The 22371-nt window shown below is 43.4% G+C and overlaps 1 protein-coding gene across 3 annotated transcripts in view; it reads left to right on the top strand.

Annotated features, from left to right (window-relative positions):
- The window catches only part of gria3a (glutamate receptor, ionotropic, AMPA 3a), a 60940-nt gene extending 38569 nt beyond the window's left edge, over nucleotides 1-22371 (top strand). Inside the window, exons 5-15 of one of the 3 annotated variants that reach the window (XM_076275370.1) lie at nucleotides 1392-1445; nucleotides 1862-2023; nucleotides 2256-2423; nucleotides 2661-2765; nucleotides 3510-3617; nucleotides 6630-6836; nucleotides 8604-8977; nucleotides 10826-11024; nucleotides 13883-14130; nucleotides 20496-20610; nucleotides 22126-22371. In XM_076275370.1, coding sequence (XP_076131485.1) covers nucleotides 1392-1445; nucleotides 1862-2023; nucleotides 2256-2423; nucleotides 2661-2765; nucleotides 3510-3617; nucleotides 6630-6836; nucleotides 8604-8977; nucleotides 10826-11024; nucleotides 13883-14130; nucleotides 20496-20610; nucleotides 22126-22371 — 1986 coding nt within the window. Of the gene's footprint in view, nucleotides 1-1391; nucleotides 1458-1861; nucleotides 2024-2255; nucleotides 2424-2660; nucleotides 2766-3509; nucleotides 3618-6629; nucleotides 6837-8603; nucleotides 8978-10825; nucleotides 11025-13882; nucleotides 14131-15438; nucleotides 15554-20495; nucleotides 20611-22125 lie in introns of all 3 variants that reach the window. The other 2 variants (XM_076275369.1, XM_076275368.1) reach the window with 2 other exon arrangements.

The following is a 22371-nucleotide window of genomic DNA, read 5'->3' as shown; positions in this document are numbered from 1 at the left end:
AAATGACTGGAAAAGCATAAAAGGTAACCTTCAGGAACACGTGTCCTGGAGACACTTAAAAGAGAACGGCACGCTGAAGGAGCAAGCAAAGAGGATGGATTTTGTTCGACACAAAAACAGGATTAAATCTGAATGATGCCCTGTAATAAGATCAATGGACGACAGAGTCAAAGATAATAACTCACAAGTACACAATCTGATTTTTAACAGGGGTTGAGGACACTAAATATTAATTTGATTAAATAGGTAGATACATGTCTTGCATTACTATCTTGTTTGTGCAATATAGTTTGAAATCGGTTTGTCCTTGTCCTTCAAGGATTCAAGTTGTGAAAAGACTTGCTTGAAGACAGCGCTTTGCCCTTTAATGTTTAGAGGGAAAAGAGTGGAGTAATGTCAAGGCCTGCTCCTCCACATCAGTGTCAATGAGTACAATGTAAAATGCTCCTTCCTCTTCATTTCTCTCTCTCTTTCTCTTCAGGCCGATCCACGCTGCCTACATGTGATGCCTAAAATGTAATGGATTCTGATTGGCTGTCAGTTTTTCTATCAATCACCAAAATGATTTTAGAAATCTTGTTATCATTGTAGTGTCCGATGAGGACATGGCCTTTCTTATGTGCTAGAGCGATATTTGAATCTGTATTTTTCAGTTATCATTATAGTTATCATTGCCAATGTGGACGACCTCTTACCTTCATTGTCTTTCTCTCTCAGTCAGTGTTTTTTTCATGAGCATGGCTACAGATTTGAGAGAAATAAGGTTTTTGTGAGCATGCATAAATTGCAGGATACAGTATGTTATTACAGTTCATAAAACATGGGTCCAAAGTTCAGTGCAAATCATATATATGAAAATATTCTTTAATCCCGGATGCCTTATTGTTAAATATTTGCTTGTGAATCAGCTTTTGTTGATTGATGCCGGCGACAGTCGACAATAGAGGGAATATCATAACGGCAGATCCATTTGGATTGAGGCTGAGTAGGGGATTATATCCCATTCTGCCACTTGTCTGTGTCGCTGTGGCACAGTAATCCTAGCCAGTGCTGTTTGAGAGAGAAGATTTACATCAATAGCACCCAGTCAATGAGTGCACAAGTGTAAACTCCAGCTCTCTGTAGTCAAGCTACGGTCTTGATGTAACATTTGGCTGGGCATTATGCAAAGGCGTTTCCATGGAGACACACACTCGCAAGAACCAGTTTTGATGGACACAAGCCTTGCTTTTATTATCCAAATTATTATTGATACATAAATAGTTTACAACACACTCTACAAAGCTGAACGATTTTGGGGTAATTTTGTGGAAATGTACACAAGTTGTAGGACAAGTTTTCTGTGAAGGAATCTGTTGTGTGGTAACTCAACAATCTGTTCTCTTCCACAGGTAGTCATATCGGGAAAGAATGGCAGAGGGTATCATTACATACTGGCCAATCTGGTGAGTGTCTCTGTGCAGTCAAACATTACATACCGGTACTTGAAATTCAATAAAAACAGAGTACAATCACAATATAGACAACTAAAAAAAAAGTCTGTATATGTGTAGACCAGGGTTGTGCAAAATTCAAATTGCAATTCTGCTTCCTGTTTGCTGCCCCAATTGAAATGCAAGTGAAATTAAAAATATGTCATTGGAATTTAAGAGCCAGTTTCAATTAGATTCTGGAATTTTGCACAACCCTGTGTCTAGACCAAGTACAATCACAGTACACACAACAAAGAATGCGTCTACATACACAAACTCACCTGCATTATTGTCTTTGTGTTTTGAGTAAATGAATGTTCTTACAGTAAAATGATTAGTCTATAGTGTGACATAATTATGACTCACTGTGCCTGCGCGTGCCCTTGCAGGGCTTCTCTAACATGAGTCTAGACAAGGTCGTGTCGGGTGGAGCCAACATCACAGGCTTTCAGGTTATAAACCCTGAGAACCCCATCGTGCAGCAGTTCCTCCAGCGCTGGGACCGACTGGATGAGAGAGAATTCCCCGAAGCCAAGAACACACCTCTGAAGGTATGACATCATTAGCTCTAAAAATGCACCTTTAACTGTCCTCTCTCTCTCTCTCTCTTTCTCTCTCTCCCTCCCTCTCAGTTTTTTTTGTTCTTTAGTCTTTTTGCTATTTTTGTGTCTACACTGAAGTGGCTGTTTAGCGGTGCATTTCTGTGATACCTGAATAAGTATCTCTATTTAACTACATTAGCACTTGTCTTTCGCGCTCACAACTCTTATTCATCTTCTGTAGTACACTTCTGCGCTGACTCACGACTCCATCCTGGTGATCGCCGAGGCCTTCCGCTACCTCCGGAGACAGCGAGTGGACATCTCTCGACGGGGCAGCGCGGGTGACTGCTTGGCGAACCCTGCCGTGCCCTGGAGCCAAGGCATTGACATAGAGCGGGCACTCAAAATGGTAGGATGGAGCCCGAGTGCTGGCAAGGAAAAAAAAAGATGTGCCCTTGTCAGTTGGTATTTATTTTCAGAGACAGTTAACAGTACTGTCAATACCCCCCCAACATTTGTTGAACTGTTTGTTGAGCAATTCACTTATTGTCATTTGTTGCTAAACTCATTTCCAGATGATTTCTGTCATTGTACAATTTGTCATTGCAAAAGGTATTATTGTAGATTCTCTATTGCTGCACAACAGGTTCAGGTTCAAGGTATGACCGGCAACATCCAGTTCGACAGCTTCGGCCGCAGGTCAAACTTCACCATTGATGTTTATGAGATGAAACCCGGGGGTGCCAGGAAGGTAAGTGATGCTTGCATGACAGGCATGCGGAGAGCAGAGAGCAGAGAGGCCAGCTCTATGTCAGGTTAATGGGACACTCATGATTACATGCACAGATCGCCTTAATTCAACCTGCCAAGTCTTAATTACCCACTGCCCAGCAAACAGGGGGATCTGCTGCTGTGTGCCTGCAGGAGGACATAAAAACAGAAGATTGCAAATGCAAACACACACACACACACACACACCCACACACACACCCACACACACACCCACACACACACATTCAGAGAGACACACACCTATTCACACACATTCAAGCATGCGCACACACATACATACAGATCCACACACACACACACACACTGACCCCCCCCCCCACACACACACACACACACACACACACGCATACACAAACAAACATGTACACACAATAATGAATGTACACACATATACACATAAACTTCATTCCCTCTCTCACTCTCACACTCACTCATCCTCCGTGACACAGAGATACACTCTCATTCACAGCTAATTTCAGCTAATCCTGTGCTATCGACTGATTATTGATGAGCCAGGCACTATCTATAAGTATGGCTGCTTCCTCCATATCAGGAGAGGCCCTACAGCCATCCTACCATGTTTGTACTGGCTTAATTAATTAAATGTTCCACCTAAAGGGCAAGCAGTTAATGTTCCTGTAAAGCTTTTGCTTGAAAAATGTCTCTTGCTTGTCAATAACATTGATATTTGTGTCACTTTCAGATCGGGTACTGGAACGAATATGAGAAATTTGTATTTATATCGGACCAGCAGGTTACCAACGAGTCATCTTCTGTGGAAAACCGAACAATTGTGGTCACTACTATTATGGTACACTTTACAATGCTGATTTTCAATGTTCCACCCAAACAATTCTGCCACTCAAGGTCAAGGTGTCCATTGTTACATTCTGTCCTGGGAGGGTAGAACCATTTTCTTTTGAGTTGCTTTCCACCCACTCACTACATGTTGAAACAGTCGATACACGCGAGAGTGTTTCAACTGTATCCGTGTGGGTGCCAAAGCATTTTGATTTCTATACTTCGGTGGCCTGTTGTAGCAGTGACATCACAATACGGGCTTTGGTAATGACATGTGTAGGCTAGCGCTCTCATTGCATCTAAAAAAAAAAAAATCATACTGTTGCATACATACGTAAGTAGAAGCCTGTTTTCTTCCTCATCAAGTAAATGGTGAATGACTCTGGATTTGATGTGAACCAACAATCAACACGAGACGAAAAAAGAGAAAGAACACAGCAGGAAAATGGCAATGGTTATTTCCTGACTGGAGAAGCAAATACTAAGTGTTTGAGAAGGACATAAACAAACGCTGGGCTCCGGGCTCAGTGGTTTTTATTCATCCTGCTCAAAACGATTTTGCCGTCTCCTGAAGTTCTGTACTGAAGTATGATACCTCGGTGCTTATTAAGTCTGACATTTTCCAAGGGAGTGGGATTAAAAATGAAGTGATCACCACATCAGGAAGGGAATGGTGATGCCTTCCTTACATAGATTGTGAGATATCGAAGGAAAGAGAACAGAAGGAGAAATGAAAGAACAATATCTCCTGGATAGGAAACCGCACCACAGTATGAACCAGAGCACTTTATGTAAGAGTAACTTCACAAATAGCTTTAAATCAAGAGAAAATTAAGCTCACAAAATTCTACTACAAAGGCTGCGCATCATATCTTTCTCTGACTCTGATAGCATATTTAATATGAAGGAATACATAGATACGATGTGCAGGACTTTAAGATCACAGCCAATGAGGAAAAAATAAATTTCAATATAGTCTAAAGGTGCTAATTATAGGCATTTTATAACCAGTTACACCCAAGATGAAATGATTTGGCTAGTAATTATGGCCATTACCAGAGCACATAAGCCTGTGTTCAACCGCCTCCCTGGAATTAAAGTGCTTGAGAAACATAGGCAGTTGGAGGCAGAGCAGGGAATGCGGATAATTGTAGACCAGCAAGCCAGAGTAATTAGATCCATAAGCCACGGTTGACGGTCATTATTTAAATGTACCATAAGGTTCGCCTTATCTTACATTTAAAGGAAATGACATTCTTTCTGACTCTGCCTACGATGGACTCATCTTAGGCAAATTCAGAATGTGACAGACAGACAGACAGACAGAGCATTGAGACATCCGGTGCATAGTGGGTTAGTTGTTGGGGCATGCAGTGTAGATGGGGAAGTAATTCATCTGACTCCACAGGAAGTAGATTAGCCCGTTGTCTCGCTGACATTTGATTGCAGTGGATGACGTCCACGTCGTCCTCCGAAAGAAACAAATGATCCTGCGTGCGCAATCCGCACTTGGGAATCCGAGGGGGCCGGCGGCCACCCACCCACCCCCTCCCCAACCCCACATGCACCACGAGGGACAGATACGTTCAGCACAGACTACTGAACCATTGCACCAGTCATTCCTGCCCTTCCCACCCTCAAGTGCTCAAGCATCTATTACTACTCACCCCCTCCCAACCCCACGCACCCCTAGCAAAGACTAGCACGCTCTAACCCCCCCTCTGCTCCCTGTGCCCCCACCTCAGCTTGGCTCTGCTCTACTTGTACTGACTCTAACACCAAGGCTGCAGCCATTTTCTGATGTGAGGTTAAATGCATCCTACTTTTTTTCCATTATGATTTGTTCAAATGCTGTCTGCCATTGAAGTATGCACTTCTCCCTTTTGCACACTGTATTGGATGTTATGGCAATGTAGAAAAAATGATTCCACTGCGCTCAGCAGTGATCTCCAGTCAGTGCCATTTACTTAATGAACTGGAAAAGAAAAAGTTCCTCCCAATCCCTTCTGTAGCCCTCCACCCTTTCCCATGAGTGCCGCCTCCTCCTCCTCCTCTTCCTCCACCACCTCCTCCTCCACCTCTCCACCCGTGTCTCTCCCCCCACCCCCACACTAAGCCGAGGCAAACCAAATGCACTGTCCGCCTGCATCTGTGTCCCAGTAACACCCCAGTAATTGGAATCCAGTTGACCTTTTTTTTGCAACTGCACTATGCTATTGGTCTGAGCTCTGTGCCAGTGCAACGATGGAGACTGGATGCATTTGGCTGTGCACTGGGTTAGCTTGTTTTGTCATGGGGCAAGCTGTGTTTGTGTGTATGTGTGGGTGTCTGTGTGTGTGGGTGTTTGTGTGTGTGTGGGAGTGGGTGTGTGTGGGTGTGGGTGGGTGTGTGGGTGGGTAGGTGTGTGTCTGTGTGTGTAACTGTGCGTGTGTTTGTATGTGTGTATGTGTGTCTGTGAGTGGGTTGGAGAGTGGGTAGATGTGATGTTGGGTAGGGGGATGGGGGGAGGGTGTGTGTGTGTGTGTGTGTGTGTGTGTGTGTGAGTCTGTCGGGGTTTCACACGTTGACTTTTGTGTCGTCAGTCCTGGTTGGGGATGTGTGTATTCTGTACCTGTGCTTACCTGTGAACTGGTATAATGTGTGCATGTAGATGTTTGTGTGTAATGTGATTAATGTTGAAGTCATTGTGTTCATCTTTAGTAGTGTATATGTTTCTGAGTATGCGTTGGAAAGCATGCATGCATGCTCTCATATCAGGGACATTTTAGTAGATGTTCTCTTCTGCCTATTTCTTAATGTTTGGCATGTGTGTGTGTGTGTGTGGGTCAGTATTTGTGGATTTGTATGTATGTGCGTGCATTTTTGAATGTGTGTGAATGGGTGTGCGCGTGTGTCTCTCTGAATATGTGTGTGTGTGTGTGTGTGTGTATGTGTGTGTGTGTGTGTGTGTGTGTGTGTGTGTGTGTGTGTGTGTGTGTGTGTGTGTGTGCGTGACAAACTCAAGCCTACGTTTAATTAACAGGAAGCTCCCTATGTGATGTACAAGAAAAACTATATGCAGCTGGAGGGGAATGAGCGCTATGAGGGCTACTGTGTGGACCTAGCGTCAGAGATCGCAAAACATGTCGGAATTAGATACAAACTGTCCATCGTTGCTGATGGAAAGTATGGGGCCAGAGACCCTGAAACCAAGACCTGGAACGGGATGGTGGGTGAACTGGTATATGGGGTAAGTCTAGACCTGGTGGCGCTTTTTACTACCCAGGTGGACAAAATATTAAAGTTGACATGAAGCCAGAGACACTCAAACCTCTCATTTTCTTGTCAAAATAAAAGCCATGTAGTAGACACACCTCACATAGAAAGAGCGCAAATTTGCTACTGTTTACACTAATATGCCCCAGTAACTTTTTTTGTGCAATTTGAAAATCCTGACAAAATTACTGTTTTTAGTTATTGCTATTGTTTGTGGTTGTTATATTAAGAACATATTTCACAGATGACATCATCTTGATGTTCATACTCATTCCACATCATCACATACAATACACTCCCATCACTTTCATGTAAATGTGCATCCTATGTCTGTACATTTCAATGGCGTTTTTGACCTGGAAGTGATTGTGTGTGACCTTCATAAGTCTTTAAGTGTTGCTGGCTTCACACAGGTCTTTTGGTCTTAGGGCCTCTTTTCACTGCAGTGTCTAATCCACTGTATTGCGCAGCTCAAGTCCTCTCACCTCTCACCTCTCACTGGCTGCTACTCCGATACCTCCAGTACGGGAGAGTATTGGAGCATGTTAACTCTCTTTGTTATAGGTGGGGAAGAGAGAGAGCGATAGACGCGCTCTATAGAGAGACAGGAGGAGAAAGTGAAAGCGTGGGGGTGATGATCAGCTTGAAGGCAGCTCGTCGCCACCTAATCATTAATCCCCTCACTTCCGCTTTCCTGCCATTCATACACAAATCATCAGCTTCTGACGTGGGGTGGCATTGAAAGAAGAAGTGTGTGTGTGTGTGTGTGTGTGTGTTTGTGTGTGTGTGTGTGTGTGTGTGTGTGTGTGTGTGTGTGTGTATTGAGGGGGAGAGTAGGCCCTCAAGAAAAGACAGTATGGCTGTGAGAGATGTGAGTGTGCGTCATGGTTTAATTGTGTGTCTATGTCTGTGTCTATGTGAAATCACTGGGGGAGATCAACAGAATGTCAACCCCAGCTTTATTGCATTTTTACTGCATGGAGTTGAATGTCTGTTTTAATGTCTGCCAACTTTACTTTCCACGGAGGTCCAGAGACCTCCAGAGTGAAGAGGTCAAAAATATGTCTGCCTTAGTCTGTGAGCACTCTGATAAGAACCCTTCAAATGGCCTAAGATTTCCATAACACGGCCTACAGGACACTACAGTGTCTCTGTTCAGACCTCTTCACGATGGCGCCCTAGTCACAGTCTAACGACTGGGTGTACTTGTGCATGTCTTTAATGAGCTCTTGAGTTCTGTTCTATTTGTGTCTGACAAACAACAATGCCTTCCATGGAGACAAAGTAAGAGATTATGCTAAATACAGGACTAATTAAGTATACGTATGGGCAGACTAACATGAGACATAACAGACTCCCCCTTAACATGTAATGCTTCATTGAACCACGTTTATTGGTCAGCATATTTATTTTGCCCAGCTGTCATGCTCATGTGACTACATTATGTTTGTCCTCATGTGTACCTATGTATGACTAATCCACTGTTGGCTCTTGTTCATCCTAAATGACCCAGAACAAAGATTTCCTATATGGTTATTAAATAAGACGAAAGTTTAGACTACAAGAGTAAGAGTAGGTATAGAGTATTTATTGCAGTGTTGTAATGAACCTGTGCACTTATATGTGTTTATTTCAGTAATGGACCAGCTGTGTTGTTATGGCACATTGTGTTGGCTCGGCGTCGTCTGCATGTATGTCTGCACGGGTGTACTGTGTGATTGACCACCTCGTATTTTTCCAGAGAGCCGATATTGCCGTTGCCCCTCTCACCATTACTCTGGTGAGGGAGGAGGTCATAGACTTCTCCAAGCCCTTCATGAGCTTGGGCATCTCCATCATGATCAAGAAGCCCCAGAAATCCAAGCCAGGGGTCTTCTCCTTCCTGGACCCGCTGGCCTACGAGATCTGGATGTGCATCGTGTTCGCCTACATCGGCGTGAGCGTGGTGCTCTTCCTGGTCAGCCGATTCAGCCCGTACGAGTGGCACCTGGACGAGAGCGACGAGGCCAAAGACCCCCAGTCCCCGCCCGACCCGCCCAACGACTTTGGCATTTTTAACAGCCTGTGGTTCTCTCTGGGTGCCTTCATGCAGCAGGGATGCGATATCTCGCCAAGGTTGGTGCTCAGTCGGTCCCACTCTCTCCATTGTCATCCAGCACATCCACCCGTCTCCACCTCCACCTCCCTCTGCATTTTACTGTCATAGTCTCACTCTGTCACTGGGCCCATGGTGCATATATGGTATTGGGGATTCGTTTTGCATGTGTCTTTGTTCTGCACTTTATCCATTCTTTTTGTTTTGCATTGGTTGGTTACCATGACATCATCGTTGTTTTCAGCATCTTTCATTTGCCAGGTTCTGTTGCTCTCTCTTCTAATTCTGATATTCAGTCGGACTTCTTACTTTTGAGTCGGTCACTTTTTTTTGTTGGTTGCAGTGTAAGCCATTTTAACGCTGCAGCCTGTGACTACCGCGCGCAAACGCCAGTCACAAGTGATGCAATTAGATCTGCATGCGCCCTAGTTCTTTTAGCCACTTATTTGGAAAACGGGACCTGAAGCAAATCGGTTATTATTTATCAGTCTGCCTCTCACTCCTCCTCTCTCTCTGTCTCTCTCTTCCTCTCTTTCTCTCTGCTCTTTCTCTGGTCCCTTTCTCCAATCCTCTCCAGTAATGCTATTACCGCTCTTTCATTTATTCCTTTTTATTTCTCTCGCTTCGATTACCCTTTCTATTTTTTTTGTAGTTTTGCTCTCAGTTTCTCTCAGTCGCCCTTATTCTGTCTTTCTCGCTTGCTCTATTCTCTCTCTTTCTCTCTCTCTCTCACTCTCTCGCACTTTCTCAAACACTGAACTTCTTTCTACCTTTTACTGGCTTTGCCTGCTGCATGTGATGCTGTGCATCCACTCGAATAGCTTATATTCACCATGTGTTTGACTGTAAAATGCACCGGGTGATCACTCGCACGTTGATGTGTGTGTGTGTGTGGGTGTTGGTTTCTCTGTCTCTCTCGTGCATGCCTCTTGGAGGGTTACCGTGTTTTTGCTGCATATTCTCCCATTTTACGGTCATCTGCCTGGTGCATATAACCCATTTTACAGTGGAAGACTGATCCAGCCCTCTCCACAACCCCCCCACCCTGCACCTCCTTCCATCGCACCAGATCAGTCCTCCTCACCATTATTTCATTCCACCATAGACGTCGTGTTTTCATTCCACCATAGACGTCGTGTGCCCAGTCGTCGTCGTCATTCATTCTGTCCATGGTCATCGGAAATTGTGAGTGGCATTCAGAAATCAGTGCCTGAGGCGTTGTTATTGTTGGCCTTGTTCCACGTAACCTACATGAGGCATTCTCTTTTACATCTCATCTTACGGAGCTTTGTCCTCTGAAGATAACGTAACAACTAACAGCATCATAAGTGGGTTCACAAATATCCACAAATGGGGGGAAAACAGTCTTTGTTGTTATGGTGAATTGTACATGGTACTCAGTTAACATGTAACAAAATCCAATGCATGTTTTCCTTTAAAATCCAGCACAGTTTATGACTCATGACATGTCAGTTCATATTCTTTGGATTTAGAGTGGAATAGATAGGCCGGTGAAGATGGCCGTGTTATTTGTCCATTAGCCAAACCTCTGTTTGTGTGTGAGTGCTCTGGTTTAGAGCAGAGCTTTTCTCTGGAGACAGGTGAGTGGAACGACATGTTCCTCCTTCTGAAGTCCTGTGCTCTGTGTGGCCTAGGAAGAAGCTGGGTCATACCAGGTGAAAGCAAAGGCAAAACACATCACTGGACTCAGAGCACTAAACTAGAATTTCCCTCAAAAAACTGTCCTTAAAATTCAGGGTCTAACTCAAAGTGAGCCTCCTGCTCTCCTGCCTATTTCTCTCTCTCTCTCTCTCTCTCTCTCTCTCTCTCTCTCTCTCTCTCTCTCTCTCTCTGTCTCTCTCTCTCAGATCTCTCTCAGGCCGTATCGTTGGGGGTGTGTGGTGGTTCTTCACCCTCATTATCATCTCGTCCTACACTGCCAACCTGGCAGCCTTCCTCACCGTGGAGAGGATGGTCTCCCCCATTGAGAGTGCTGAAGACTTGGCCAAGCAGACAGAGATTGCCTATGGTACACTAGACTCTGGCTCGACAAAAGAGTTCTTTAGGGTGAGTTGTGTTGGGTGAGATCGAGCTTGCCTTACCTGTCTTGTCTTAGCCTGGGAACACAGGAAATGCTGAATTAACCATGCAAAGCGAAATGTACCGTCTTGTGTAAGTGCATCAAATGTCTGTATGCTCTCATTCTTTCTGTCTTTCTTTCTTCCTTTCTCGCTTCCTCTCACTCTCTCTCTCCCCCCGTCGTTCTCTCTCTCTCGTTCCTCTTGTCATTTTACAGCGCATTTAATTAAGGTTCTGTCAGACTGATTAATAACATTTCTCTAACATTTTGATTCTGGTCTGCAGGGAGAGGCACACTACACGCCCACTCATGTACACACTGTCAGACCCCCCCCCCCCCCCCCCCGACACACATACACACACATGCACACACACACATACACTCACATGCATACACACACATGCACACACATGCACACACACACATACGTGCACATTCTCTGCACAAACTTCACTTGTTCACTTGAACAACAAACTGCATGTTAAACACAGTGATCTGCAGATACAAGACATCCCCTTTCATTTCTATCAAACCAGTGTGCTGTTAATGTTCTCTGTGTTGACATGATGCCATAACATCATTAGACATTAGACGTTCCCATTTTCTTTTCAGCCTCGCATATCAGCGGATGCAGTGAACTGTGAAAAGTAATCCCTCAAAAGTTACTGAAAGGGAAACAGCTCTCATATCAGTAATGTGCACCGCCTGATACAGTTACACTGTGAAATTGATCATAAATCAGAAACTGCTGGGGATGTAATGGTTAGCTGTGGTCTGTCTCGTTATAGCATATTGCTTTCTGGTCAGGCTGAACCTTCAGACATGTGGTGTATCTGTAACTTCCATCAAATGTGACTAGAACACATTTTTTTATAATGAAATACCATCATACAGAACTACACTTAAACAGCATGGGCTCAACGCGGTAACCGGTAGTGCACAGATGGTATTGTTTGCCTATCAAGTCAAGTACACTTTATTGTCATTTCAGCTATATCCACATGTACACAGTATACGATACAATGTGGCAAAGCACACTGAGTACACATTTATGCCAACCTCTTAAAGGACACAGCAGCACGTTTTGAGCACAATCACAACATGAAAAGGGTCTATTATTGGATATGTTCTTTGCTAGTTCTGTTGGGTTATCGCTCTGTCTGTTTGAGTTTTCGAAACAGAGACATACTGTAGACAGAAAGACAGACGGGCATGGTCAGTTGAAAACTGTCTCAAAACATGGTCAGTGTTATCAGTGTTCCTCCTCTAGCCCAGTGTGTTTGTCCTGCTCCTGTGTTGGTGGAGGTGGAGCTGGCCTGCGCCGGCCATCGGGCTGGCATTTAAAACGACCCCCCCCCCCCTGACATTTACAGGGTTTCTGTGGAGACATCCATTTATGTCACTTCCTTCATATTAAACAGCTTCCTCTCCTCTCTGACCTTCACCTGGAACACTGGAGTTTCATCATCTCTCTCTCTTTCTCTCTCTCTCTCTCTCTCTCTCTAACACTCTCTGTTTTCCTGTGTATATTTTACTCTCTCTTTCAACCCTAACATATTTCTTGTCACTAGTCCATTGCAGTTTATTTCAACATTTTTGTTTAGCATATTAAATTATACCAAATATGTTGGGCATATTTGTGGGATTAACCTTTGCAGAGTATATTAGTTGAATTATTTGCAAATCATTGGACTCAGTTTACTACAGGTAGTCAAAGCCCTAAGACCCATTGGGAGGACACATCCAAAATGATGTAGCACCCAAATTTTGCTTGCTCTACTGTATAAAACCCAGTCTGGATATAACTGTTTTCCCGGGTTATAACTGGCTAGCCCTCCATTATGCAGTAGAATATGTGTCAACATTTGAAAAACCACAGCACTAATGAATGTGCAGCCACATGTAAAAAGATAGACCATCTAATAAATCTATGCATAATTAGGGAACTCAACAACACAGGGTTACAAATGTTTTTCGTACACGTTTTTAGCAGCCCAGCCTTTTGCACTATGAGTAGAGCATCTCTGTAGAAAGGCAAAGCAAAGCAGGCTCCCTTATGGCCAACTCATCAAAGCGTGAAATGCTATTGAAATAAAACGGTGACACGGCACACAAAAGACTTAACCAGGAGAACTTATGATGGCATTTCACGGGTTTTACTGATACTGACAGCTTTTTGGAGTGGGCTCTGGGCAAGTTTCACTGTGAGAAGTGGTTTATAGAGAAAGATTGCGCACAAGCTAAGTTTTGTGGAGCTAGCTCAGCAGGATTTCTTTCTACTCTCATATTGTTTCACTGGATATTTGTCAAGCTCTGGTACTTGCTTTTAGGGGTTAGCTGAGCATAAGTGTATTTCTGAGTCAACTTCAGAGTGCATATCACCAATCCATCAGACATTTTCACGACCCAATTTTGCCGTATCTAGCAAAAATCATGCTTCCTTCAGTGGGAGGACCACTCGTTGATATTTTGTGATATCAAAAATGACAAAGTAAGATTGTGTCGGTTTATGTCATGCTATGTTTACCTACCTGTTAAATTATAGCAGTCACTTAGTTTATGCCCCATAGTCACTGTGATTTTGTTTGATTTAAAGGGTTTCATTTTTTTTTCTTTATGTGGAAAATGAGCCTATATTGTGTGACATTTTTATGCCATGTTCATTTCTGTTTCATACAAACATACTCTCTCTCTCTCTTTTTCTCACTCTCACATAGTCTTTTGGTATACTGTATATCTTGGGTTTGTTTTGTACTTTGTGGTGCCAGCCCGGGCACAGCTCTGTGATTCCCAGCATCTTCTGTACATCTCTTCTCCTGGTCTTCTCTCTCCCTCATATCCACAGCGCTCCAAAATAGCAGTGTATGAAAAAATGTGGTCGTACATGAAATCGGCCGAGCCCTCAGTGTTCGCCAAGACCACCCCCGACGGAGTCGCCCGCGTGCGCAAGTCGAAGGGCAAGTTCGCCTTTCTGCTGGAGTCCACCATGAACGAGTACATCGAGCAACGCAAGCCCTGCGACACCATGAAAGTCGGCGGGAACCTGGATTCTAAGGGATACGGCGTGGCCACGCCCAAAGGCTCGGCATTAAGGTGGGTGGGATAATATAACAATCGTCCATGTTGTTATAGTATTCCACCTACCCTGATGTCTCCTGTGTTCATATTACTTCATGTCCACTGTTTCTGTTTCTGCCACATCTTCACTCCCACTGCCCCAGTCCGACACACATACCACTTGCCATACTGTTTACTGTTGCCATAGCCACATTCACAGTATTTCCTGTCTGTTAGTATCTGTAACTGCTGTCAAAGTAGTCCTCTGGTTACCTTCTGTTTGTGTTTTCAAACAAATCACACAAACTCACAGTATCCCATCATACAACATGAACATGCATACACAACATGCATCTACCCTCAAATCAGTGAAAACATGTTTCACGTAGGGATCCATGAACCCTTTTCAGGTCATGTTTTCAGTGCCATTTCACCCCCCCCCCTCCCCCGATCCATCCATTTTACCACAATTACATCATCATAGTACACATATTCATCATCATCATCATCATCATCATCATCATGAGCATCATGAGCATCCCACAGCCCTCCCATAAGCCCTCAGCGACACTCACTGTCCTGTTCCCATCTTGTCTAATCCCTCCTCCCCTGTGTGTTGAGGTAATCAGTTTGACAGTGATGTCTTTTGTCTTGTGTTACCATTTATACATCACATATTTCCGTTTAAATTTAATTTAAATTTGTTAATTACTTTTTATGTATCATCATTTTCCTTTGTTTGCAAAGTTTCCCTTTTCGTTTACCAGTATTTTAACATAGTTTGGCTTTTTCTTCGTTCCATTGTTATCACTGTTGTCTGTCATGTTCCCAACCCCCTTGAACCCCCCCCCCCCCCGACTCTACTGTCCCTTGCTTTATGTGTCTCTGTCAGCTCCTGAGTCAAGTTGTTTAGCGTTTGCTTCTAGTTTTAAGTCCTATGCATTTCTTGTTCTTTCTGTTCTTTCTAATGCATTAAGCTGCTCAGTTTTCTGTGCCGAATGTTTAACTTGCATGCTGTTTGTTGCTGTTACTTTTCTCTTCTCGATGACAGAGTGTCCCCATCCCGCACCCTTCACTTCAGACCTCCCTCCATGCCACTTTTTCCGGATCAACACTTTCTTTGCTTTAGAGAGCACTTGTTACTCTCACTCCTATCTCTTCACTACAGTGAAATTAACTAATTAACCAATTTGTCCTTCTCGTGCTCCCCTTGTGAATCATTTACTCTTACTATATACCACAGCTTTAATAGTCCTACTACTATTATTACTACTAACATTCTAATATATTAGATTTCTCACGGACCTGTTCATTTTCTTACAAGTCATGTTTTATCGTTTCAAGAAATGCTGTTAACCTGGCAGTACTTAAACTGAACGAGCAGGGCCTGTTGGACAAATTGAAAAACAAATGGTGGTACGACAAGGGAGAGTGCGGCAGCGGGGGCGGGGACTCCAAGGTCAGCCTCAATGTCACCAAAAACCGGGTATCTGAGAGAAGAGTAATCGGCAAGGCTGTTTACAGCTTTTAAAAATTATGATACACTGGGCGTATCCACAGCCTTAACCAAGCCCAATGTGACAGAACCATTATCAGATTTGAAGAGAAAAAAAACAAAATAAAAATGTGTAGCTTTTTGCATTTTTGTTATCAAGCAACTAAGATCAAACTGGGAACCCTTTACTTGGCTAATAGAGGAAGAAGAGCAGTAAGTGATGCTGGCCATCATAAGAATAAGTCCGCAAGGCTATTGGCCGGACTCAAGTGAAAGAGTTGCACCTTTTGGTGCCCCCGGAGGTTTGTGTGTGTAGATGTGTGCAGCTCTTTGGAGCTGCCATAATTAACCGTAGTGCATCTCTCTAAGTACAGAACATACTGTAGACTCAATGTGCATTGCAGAGATAGCGTTCAGTCAGGGGATGCTAGCTAGTTCATTTAGAGTATGTGGGTGTGTTTGTGTGAGCAGACCTCAGTCCAAGTCTGAGTGGCTTGCCCTGTAGTCGTGAAAGGCAGCAGTTGTTTTCGGTTGCTTTTCTTCTACAGGGCAATAGAGGGTGGGAAAAAAATAACAGCCACGATCTACTAAGAAACAGCAAGTCAGTCAGTATTCAGCATTCATGAATGAAGCTAAATTTCTTAAAACAGTACAAGCCCTCAGTCAATATGGGTTAGACCATATTGCCATTATGGATAAGAGCATTAGACTGTAGCATCTGAATAATGCCAATACCACCACCACAACAGATCCACTATGAAAGCTCCGTCATGGCCCACTGTGTCCCAGCGTAGACACTGGGCACCTCTGGAAGGCGGCAGAACTGGGAGACGGGGGGTGCAATAGTCTAGGGATGGCGAGGCGAGCAGCGTTGTCTTGAGGGGACTAAGCATTGCAGGCAAACGTGAGAATTCTAATGACTAAGAGACATCAAACCACAAATAAAAACCAAAAATGATCTTTTGCCCACTTTGACCCAGCACCGAAAGGAAATGCCAGCCCCGTTGCATCCAGGGCTCTGATTGGTTGGTCTCTGACTGACAAAACCTCAAGACCAATCCACACCTTTTTTTTCCCCCTGCACGGCACATATCCATGAGCCAGTTGAAAGTGGGTAGACCTTGACCTGCACTTGACCTGTTATGATCTCCCAAGTACACACATTAGCTCTCTATATTCATATATCACGTAGGAGCTTACACACCCCAGACAACCTCTCTCACACACACACACACACACACTTTCCCTTCCACATTCATACCACATATAGGAGCTTACACACAACAACAGTCTCTCTCTCCCACTCACACACGCCCCCCTTAGACCACACTCCTTCTGTCACTCAGACTATATTTAAAAGCCTACATACAACATATTGGGCATACAACATATTCTCTTTCTCACATGCACACAAACAAACACTACACTCACAGCGGTGGCCGTGTGTCCACTGTGTTTTTTTTTTCCTTTTTTTTTTTCTTTGTTTTTTCTGCGTGCTTTGCTTGCACTCCGCAGCCCTGTGCGCTCAGCACATTGCGAGCCGCGTGGCAGATCCAACTCTGGGCCTCTTGCTCTCAGTGATTCCCTCCTGGTCGTAAGCGGGACGGGAACACTAAACAAGACCCCCAAGATGGCTGCCCCGTCCAATCGGCAATGTGCTCGGCCTTCTGGGTAAAAAAAGGGTAGGCACAGCCATGTTATGGTATCACATTTGACCGCCACATTTCCTGTTTATTCAGATTGTTTTTCCTAAAAATGCATGCACTTGTACTTTAACGCTGTGTGCTAAATATATTGTATGTAATAACCACTGAGAGAGGGTATGTTGAGGTGATCAGAAAAAAATAATCTTAATATGTATTCAGCTCTGTTTCATTTTCAGTTTAGCAAGGTCTTTTATGAAAACTTTTGGCCAAATATTTCATGCAGGGAACAGCATCAATCCTAACATTTCAAGTCAGTGCATATTTTACTTTTTGATCTTTAATTGAAACTGCATATATTATGTAAGAGAAATGGCAAATGTCAAACAAATTCATGATTAATTCATGTAATGTTATCATTATAGTTTAATAAGTGGTCATTTTAATGTTTTATTTTGTACATTCTTGCATGAAGTATTCATGGTCCTAGTTTGATTTGGGTCAGTATTTGTTGTTTGTATTCATTTGGATGTTATTACCTTTTGTCTTATTTTAATTTTCTTTATATATATTTTTTAAATATTACTTTTCTCATAGATGTGGTTTAAAAACCAGTTAAACATGCTAGCCAAAACAAAGGCCCACAGAAGAGCAATGACTGAAAAACATATCATACTTCCTGTTCATCACATATCAAAGTACATTCAAACTGAAACCTTCTTTTTATGATACCTGAAGTGTTTTGGTGATATGCTATGTTGTAAGCTTGAATGTATGCATATACTGTATTGTATATATTTTTTTTATTGGGCAGCGGTCATCCTACGGTGTGTTGGCTCCATGCATTGGCCGGGTGGCAGTCTGTTAAATCAGGTCTGTCCTCCGCTGACTGTACGGCTCAAAGTCACACACTCCCCAGAGGTGGGCTGAGAGCTGCAGGTGTCAGAGCGCATTCTGTCCTCTCTCGGCGTCCTGGCCTGTTGGACACTCTACTGCGGCAGAGGCGCAGTGCTTCAGCCGTGCAGACATGAAGCATACTGAACCTGGCCACTGCGTAGGCCGTGTTGCAATACCCTGTGGAGTGACCTGTCAGTATGGAATTACCTGAGGCGCCCATTCTACTGAGCCTGGTTATTATGTTTTTTTAGATCACTTGTTTATTGGCCCTCAGCCTTTTACCAACCTCCCTCTTGTCTAGTGAATAGTCCACTGAATTGTTTTTTTTACAGTTCATTTTCACAACAGTGAACCAAATCTCATCTGAAGAATGAGCTAAGGATCATAGGGACATTTTCTTGCAATTGTAAGCCCTCTGACTGTTAAAGGTCAGATTGAACGTCTAAAAGCTCATCACCATAAATTAATGTATTTTGAATGGCTTTTTTTTTTTACCCTGGTTCAGACCGAAGATTCTAGAGCGATATGCTCTAAAAACTTTGTTTCAGACCAAATGTTTATGCACTACAGATTTTTAGTCAATATCTAGAGTTGTGTGGGCATCCTTCCTCGCCAAAGCGCAGTGTCTCAGCACTGCTTTGGTGAGTCTGTGTCGCAGCTGGTGCCTTCGTGCCTCGTTCCCCCCCGACGAGCAGCAGACTCCTGAGCGAGCACGGCCTTCACATGGCCCACGCCCGCTCTGGAATCGTCCGCCTGCCCGCCCAATCTCTGGGCGCGCACGCTACGTGCACAGAAAATGTTCCATTCCCCTTTTACTAGGCCAAGTCCGACTCCGACGGTGTTAACATCAGAGGGCCAAGCAGGCCAGCTGTTGCCGTCAGTGCTAACTGGGTTGTTTGGACGGGCGCTTCTCAAAATGCAACAGAGTTCCGCTTAAGCGCCCGCCCTGCTGTCACTGTTGCAGCTGTGCAGGGGGCTTCGTGAACACGCCTCTGCTTCTGAAAACAGGCGTGCTTACTTTATCCCCGCTCCCTCACAGTGACTCCCCATAGTGCACAGCCCCCCCCCCCAAAACTCCACTATTATTTCTGTATCTTTTACTCCTCAGGCTGTAGAGCAGCTAATTACACACCTAATCTAATCATCTAATTTAATCAGACTAAATGAGCGTCATTTAGACTCTTGCTATACCATTGTTTAATGTTATATGTTTGAACATTTTAATATGGTTTGGTATTGTTCTCACCATTGCTCATTTATGTCAGGTCCCCCAACAGTGCCTTTAACTATGTGTGTATGGATGTTCTGTTTGTTTGGCTTTGTATTGCTGTGCAGTTACATTCTGACACTGATGTAACTTCATCTTATCCAGTTCAGTGTTCATTGTTGAAAGAAACTGTATTGCTGTTGAAACTGTTCAAAGGATTGGGTAACGAGGATAAGTACAGTACTGCTAAATTTGGTTCAGATTACCAGAATAGCCACCATAGAACTCAGAAAAGAGGCATTTTAGTTTTGAACCCCTCACCAGAGTTAACACTTTTGAAGTCTGCAGTGGTGAATACAATATATTTCATGTTAAATACAACCGTTCATCATTTTCAGAAAGAGAATAAACAGGGGAATCTAGCAGTCATGGTGGTGCCATAATGCCTTTCAAAAGAATAGCCCGTCAAAATTGCTTCCCGCTGGGAGTGTTTTTGAACTCTCAGTTACTCAATAAGGTGTCAGAGAGCAATTCTGTTATACCTCTATTACATTTCTTCTGAAGCGATATTTGCCAAACCAATCTGGTTGCATTATACGAGGGAACACTGTTTGTCAGAACAAAGTAGGTAGGCCTACCACACAGAATCATAGATAAGACGTTTATATCTTCAATTAGAATATTATGATATTGGGCTACTTTTTTGTAAGACCTTGGCTACCACCTTCAAACAATAACAACTATTAGGAAACGTGAACATCTCTATGACTGCTGGTTTTGTTTGTCTGTTAGTCAAGAAAGGGTTCCTGTAGGATCTAACTTGCGAAATACCGGTTGAAAAAAGCTACATGGATCAATTCATATTTACGAGTTAACACTGCATTTTCTCTCCATATATCATTCTGTTATTCTAGTTGCTGTATCAATTCTTCTCTTTTGGAACAGTGTGTGCCGATTACTCAAAGCGATAGAGGTAGTGCCTGGCTCTCTAGGGTAGACCTCCTGTCTGAAAGGTAACATAGTTTTACTGCTTGCTGTCTGTGATGTCATCGGGCCAGGTACCCTGCATTATCGCTTTGTCTAAAGTCTAAAGTAGTCAAAACTTGAATAACATAAAATAACATAATACAATGTTATTTATGTTATTTCCCACGTGAAGAACTCCTGTAAACCTTGCAGTATTGAAACTCAGTGAACAAGGCATCTTAGACAAGCTGAAAAACAAATGGTGGTACGATAAGGGTGAATGTGGAACCAAGGACTCGGGAAGCAAGGTCAGTCGCTGCAGGTCTTTCTGTGCTAACTGCATTCTGAATTTCATTGTTCATACACATAGTGTTTTATGAATGCAAACATAAAGAGATACACACGGATGAATAAGACATGGATTGCAAATGACCCCCATTAATCATTTATTCACACCCTTTTCTCTTAAGATGGGACATGGCAGTCTAAGAAGTGACAAAAAGGCCTCATAACTTGTAATATTATTGCCATTCTTTCAAGTAATCTCTTAATTTGCCCACACACATAAACTGTTGTGATTGATAGTGGAACAGCCACAGCATGCCTTGGAAGAAATGTTAAGTATGTAATCATTTTGTTATTACCAAACAGACACCATTTAGATAAGAATCTGAATTAGAACCATTTTGCTGAAGTGATATTTGCCAAACCCTCATTGAGAATTTATTTATAGGTGTCCTTACTTATTTGCGTGGCAGTTGAATATATCAAATCCTTTAACATTATGCAGTGTGAACGAGAGACAAGTCTCCTTAATCTGATACAGCACAAACGTAGCGTCTGCCAGACTCCAGCAGGTGACTAGGTGCTGGAGAGTGGAGCTTGGCAGAGGTGTTTGGAGGTGAACCGTCATAATAAGTAGACTTGCTCATCACTCTCCATGAAGTTAAGGCATTTGATAAATCAGTCTTTAACCCTCTGGGAGACTGCAGGGGTCCCATCCTCTCTCTCTCAGCGTCCCTCTCTCTTAGACAAGGCTCTAGCCTAGGCCACCTTCTTAGGTGGAATCCACAGAAGCTCTCATAGGGTTAAAATGCAAATGGTAAATCTCTTATAAATATATTCCAATAGCTGGGGGTTCGGGAGTTTGCAACAGCAAAATGGTTGTAATTCACCTCATCAAAGCCTGTGACTTTACACCTTAACTGTGTAGGTAAAAAAAAAAAAACTAACAAACTAGGCCCTGTGCACAAGCAGGACAGTAAAAGTGAGGTTAACGTTATAGTTCAGAAAGGGATTGACCTGTTAGTTACTGACCCGCTTCCGAAAACAATGACTTCAGAGGAGATGATTACTGTACTTTTATTCAAGCTGTTACTGTTATTTCACTAAAAGTGTTCTTGTTTAAAGCCCCAGGGCTTCTCTTTGAGGACAGTGTAGTTAATAGAGCTTATCAGTGTCTGTTGGCTTTGGGGTACATTTGGAGGGCATGTGGGGAAGAAGAGGCTATGCCTTTTCGAACTCAGTTTAGCATTATAGAGGGTACTTTGATAGAAGAAGCATCTCAAAATGATTCACTGATAAATGCCTGTAATGTTATCAGTTATGATTTATATCTTTGCATCATTTTGCATAGATCAGCTTGTTATTGATCCCACGATCTGAAGTTAATTTATTGATTCCTTACAAAGTAAAAATGTGTTTCCTGGGACTTGTATTAGAGTTATTTAGGTGGGTGGGTGGGGTGGGGGTTCCTGTGTTGTTCTGATGCTGCTTCCGTGTTGCCCTTGAGAGTGCCTGATGAGTGTTGTCTGCCCCCCCAGGACAAGACCAGTGCCCTGAGCCTCAGTAATGTGGCTGGAGTCTTCTACATCCTGGTGGGGGGACTGGGCTTGGCCATGACCGTGGCCCTGGTGGAGTTCTGTTATAAGTCCCACCAGGAGACCAAAAGACTCAAACTAGCCAAAAATGCTCAGAACTTCAAACCTGCTCCTCCGGCAAACACACAGAACTTTGCTACCTACAGAGAGGGTTACAACGTGTATGGGACAGAGAGCGTCAAGATCTAA

The sequence above is a fragment of the Alosa pseudoharengus genome, unplaced genomic scaffold (genome assembly GCF_046254945.1).
Source record: "Alosa pseudoharengus isolate Yale_2024_CS ecotype anadromous, Long Island Sound unplaced genomic scaffold, YU_APseudo_1.1 YU_APseudo_1.1_scf_8, whole genome shotgun sequence".
Classification (NCBI taxonomy): domain Eukaryota; kingdom Metazoa; phylum Chordata; class Actinopteri; order Clupeiformes; family Clupeidae; genus Alosa; species Alosa pseudoharengus.
The sequence above is the reverse complement of the archived record's forward strand: the minus strand, read 5'-3'. Positions and strand labels throughout refer to the sequence as shown.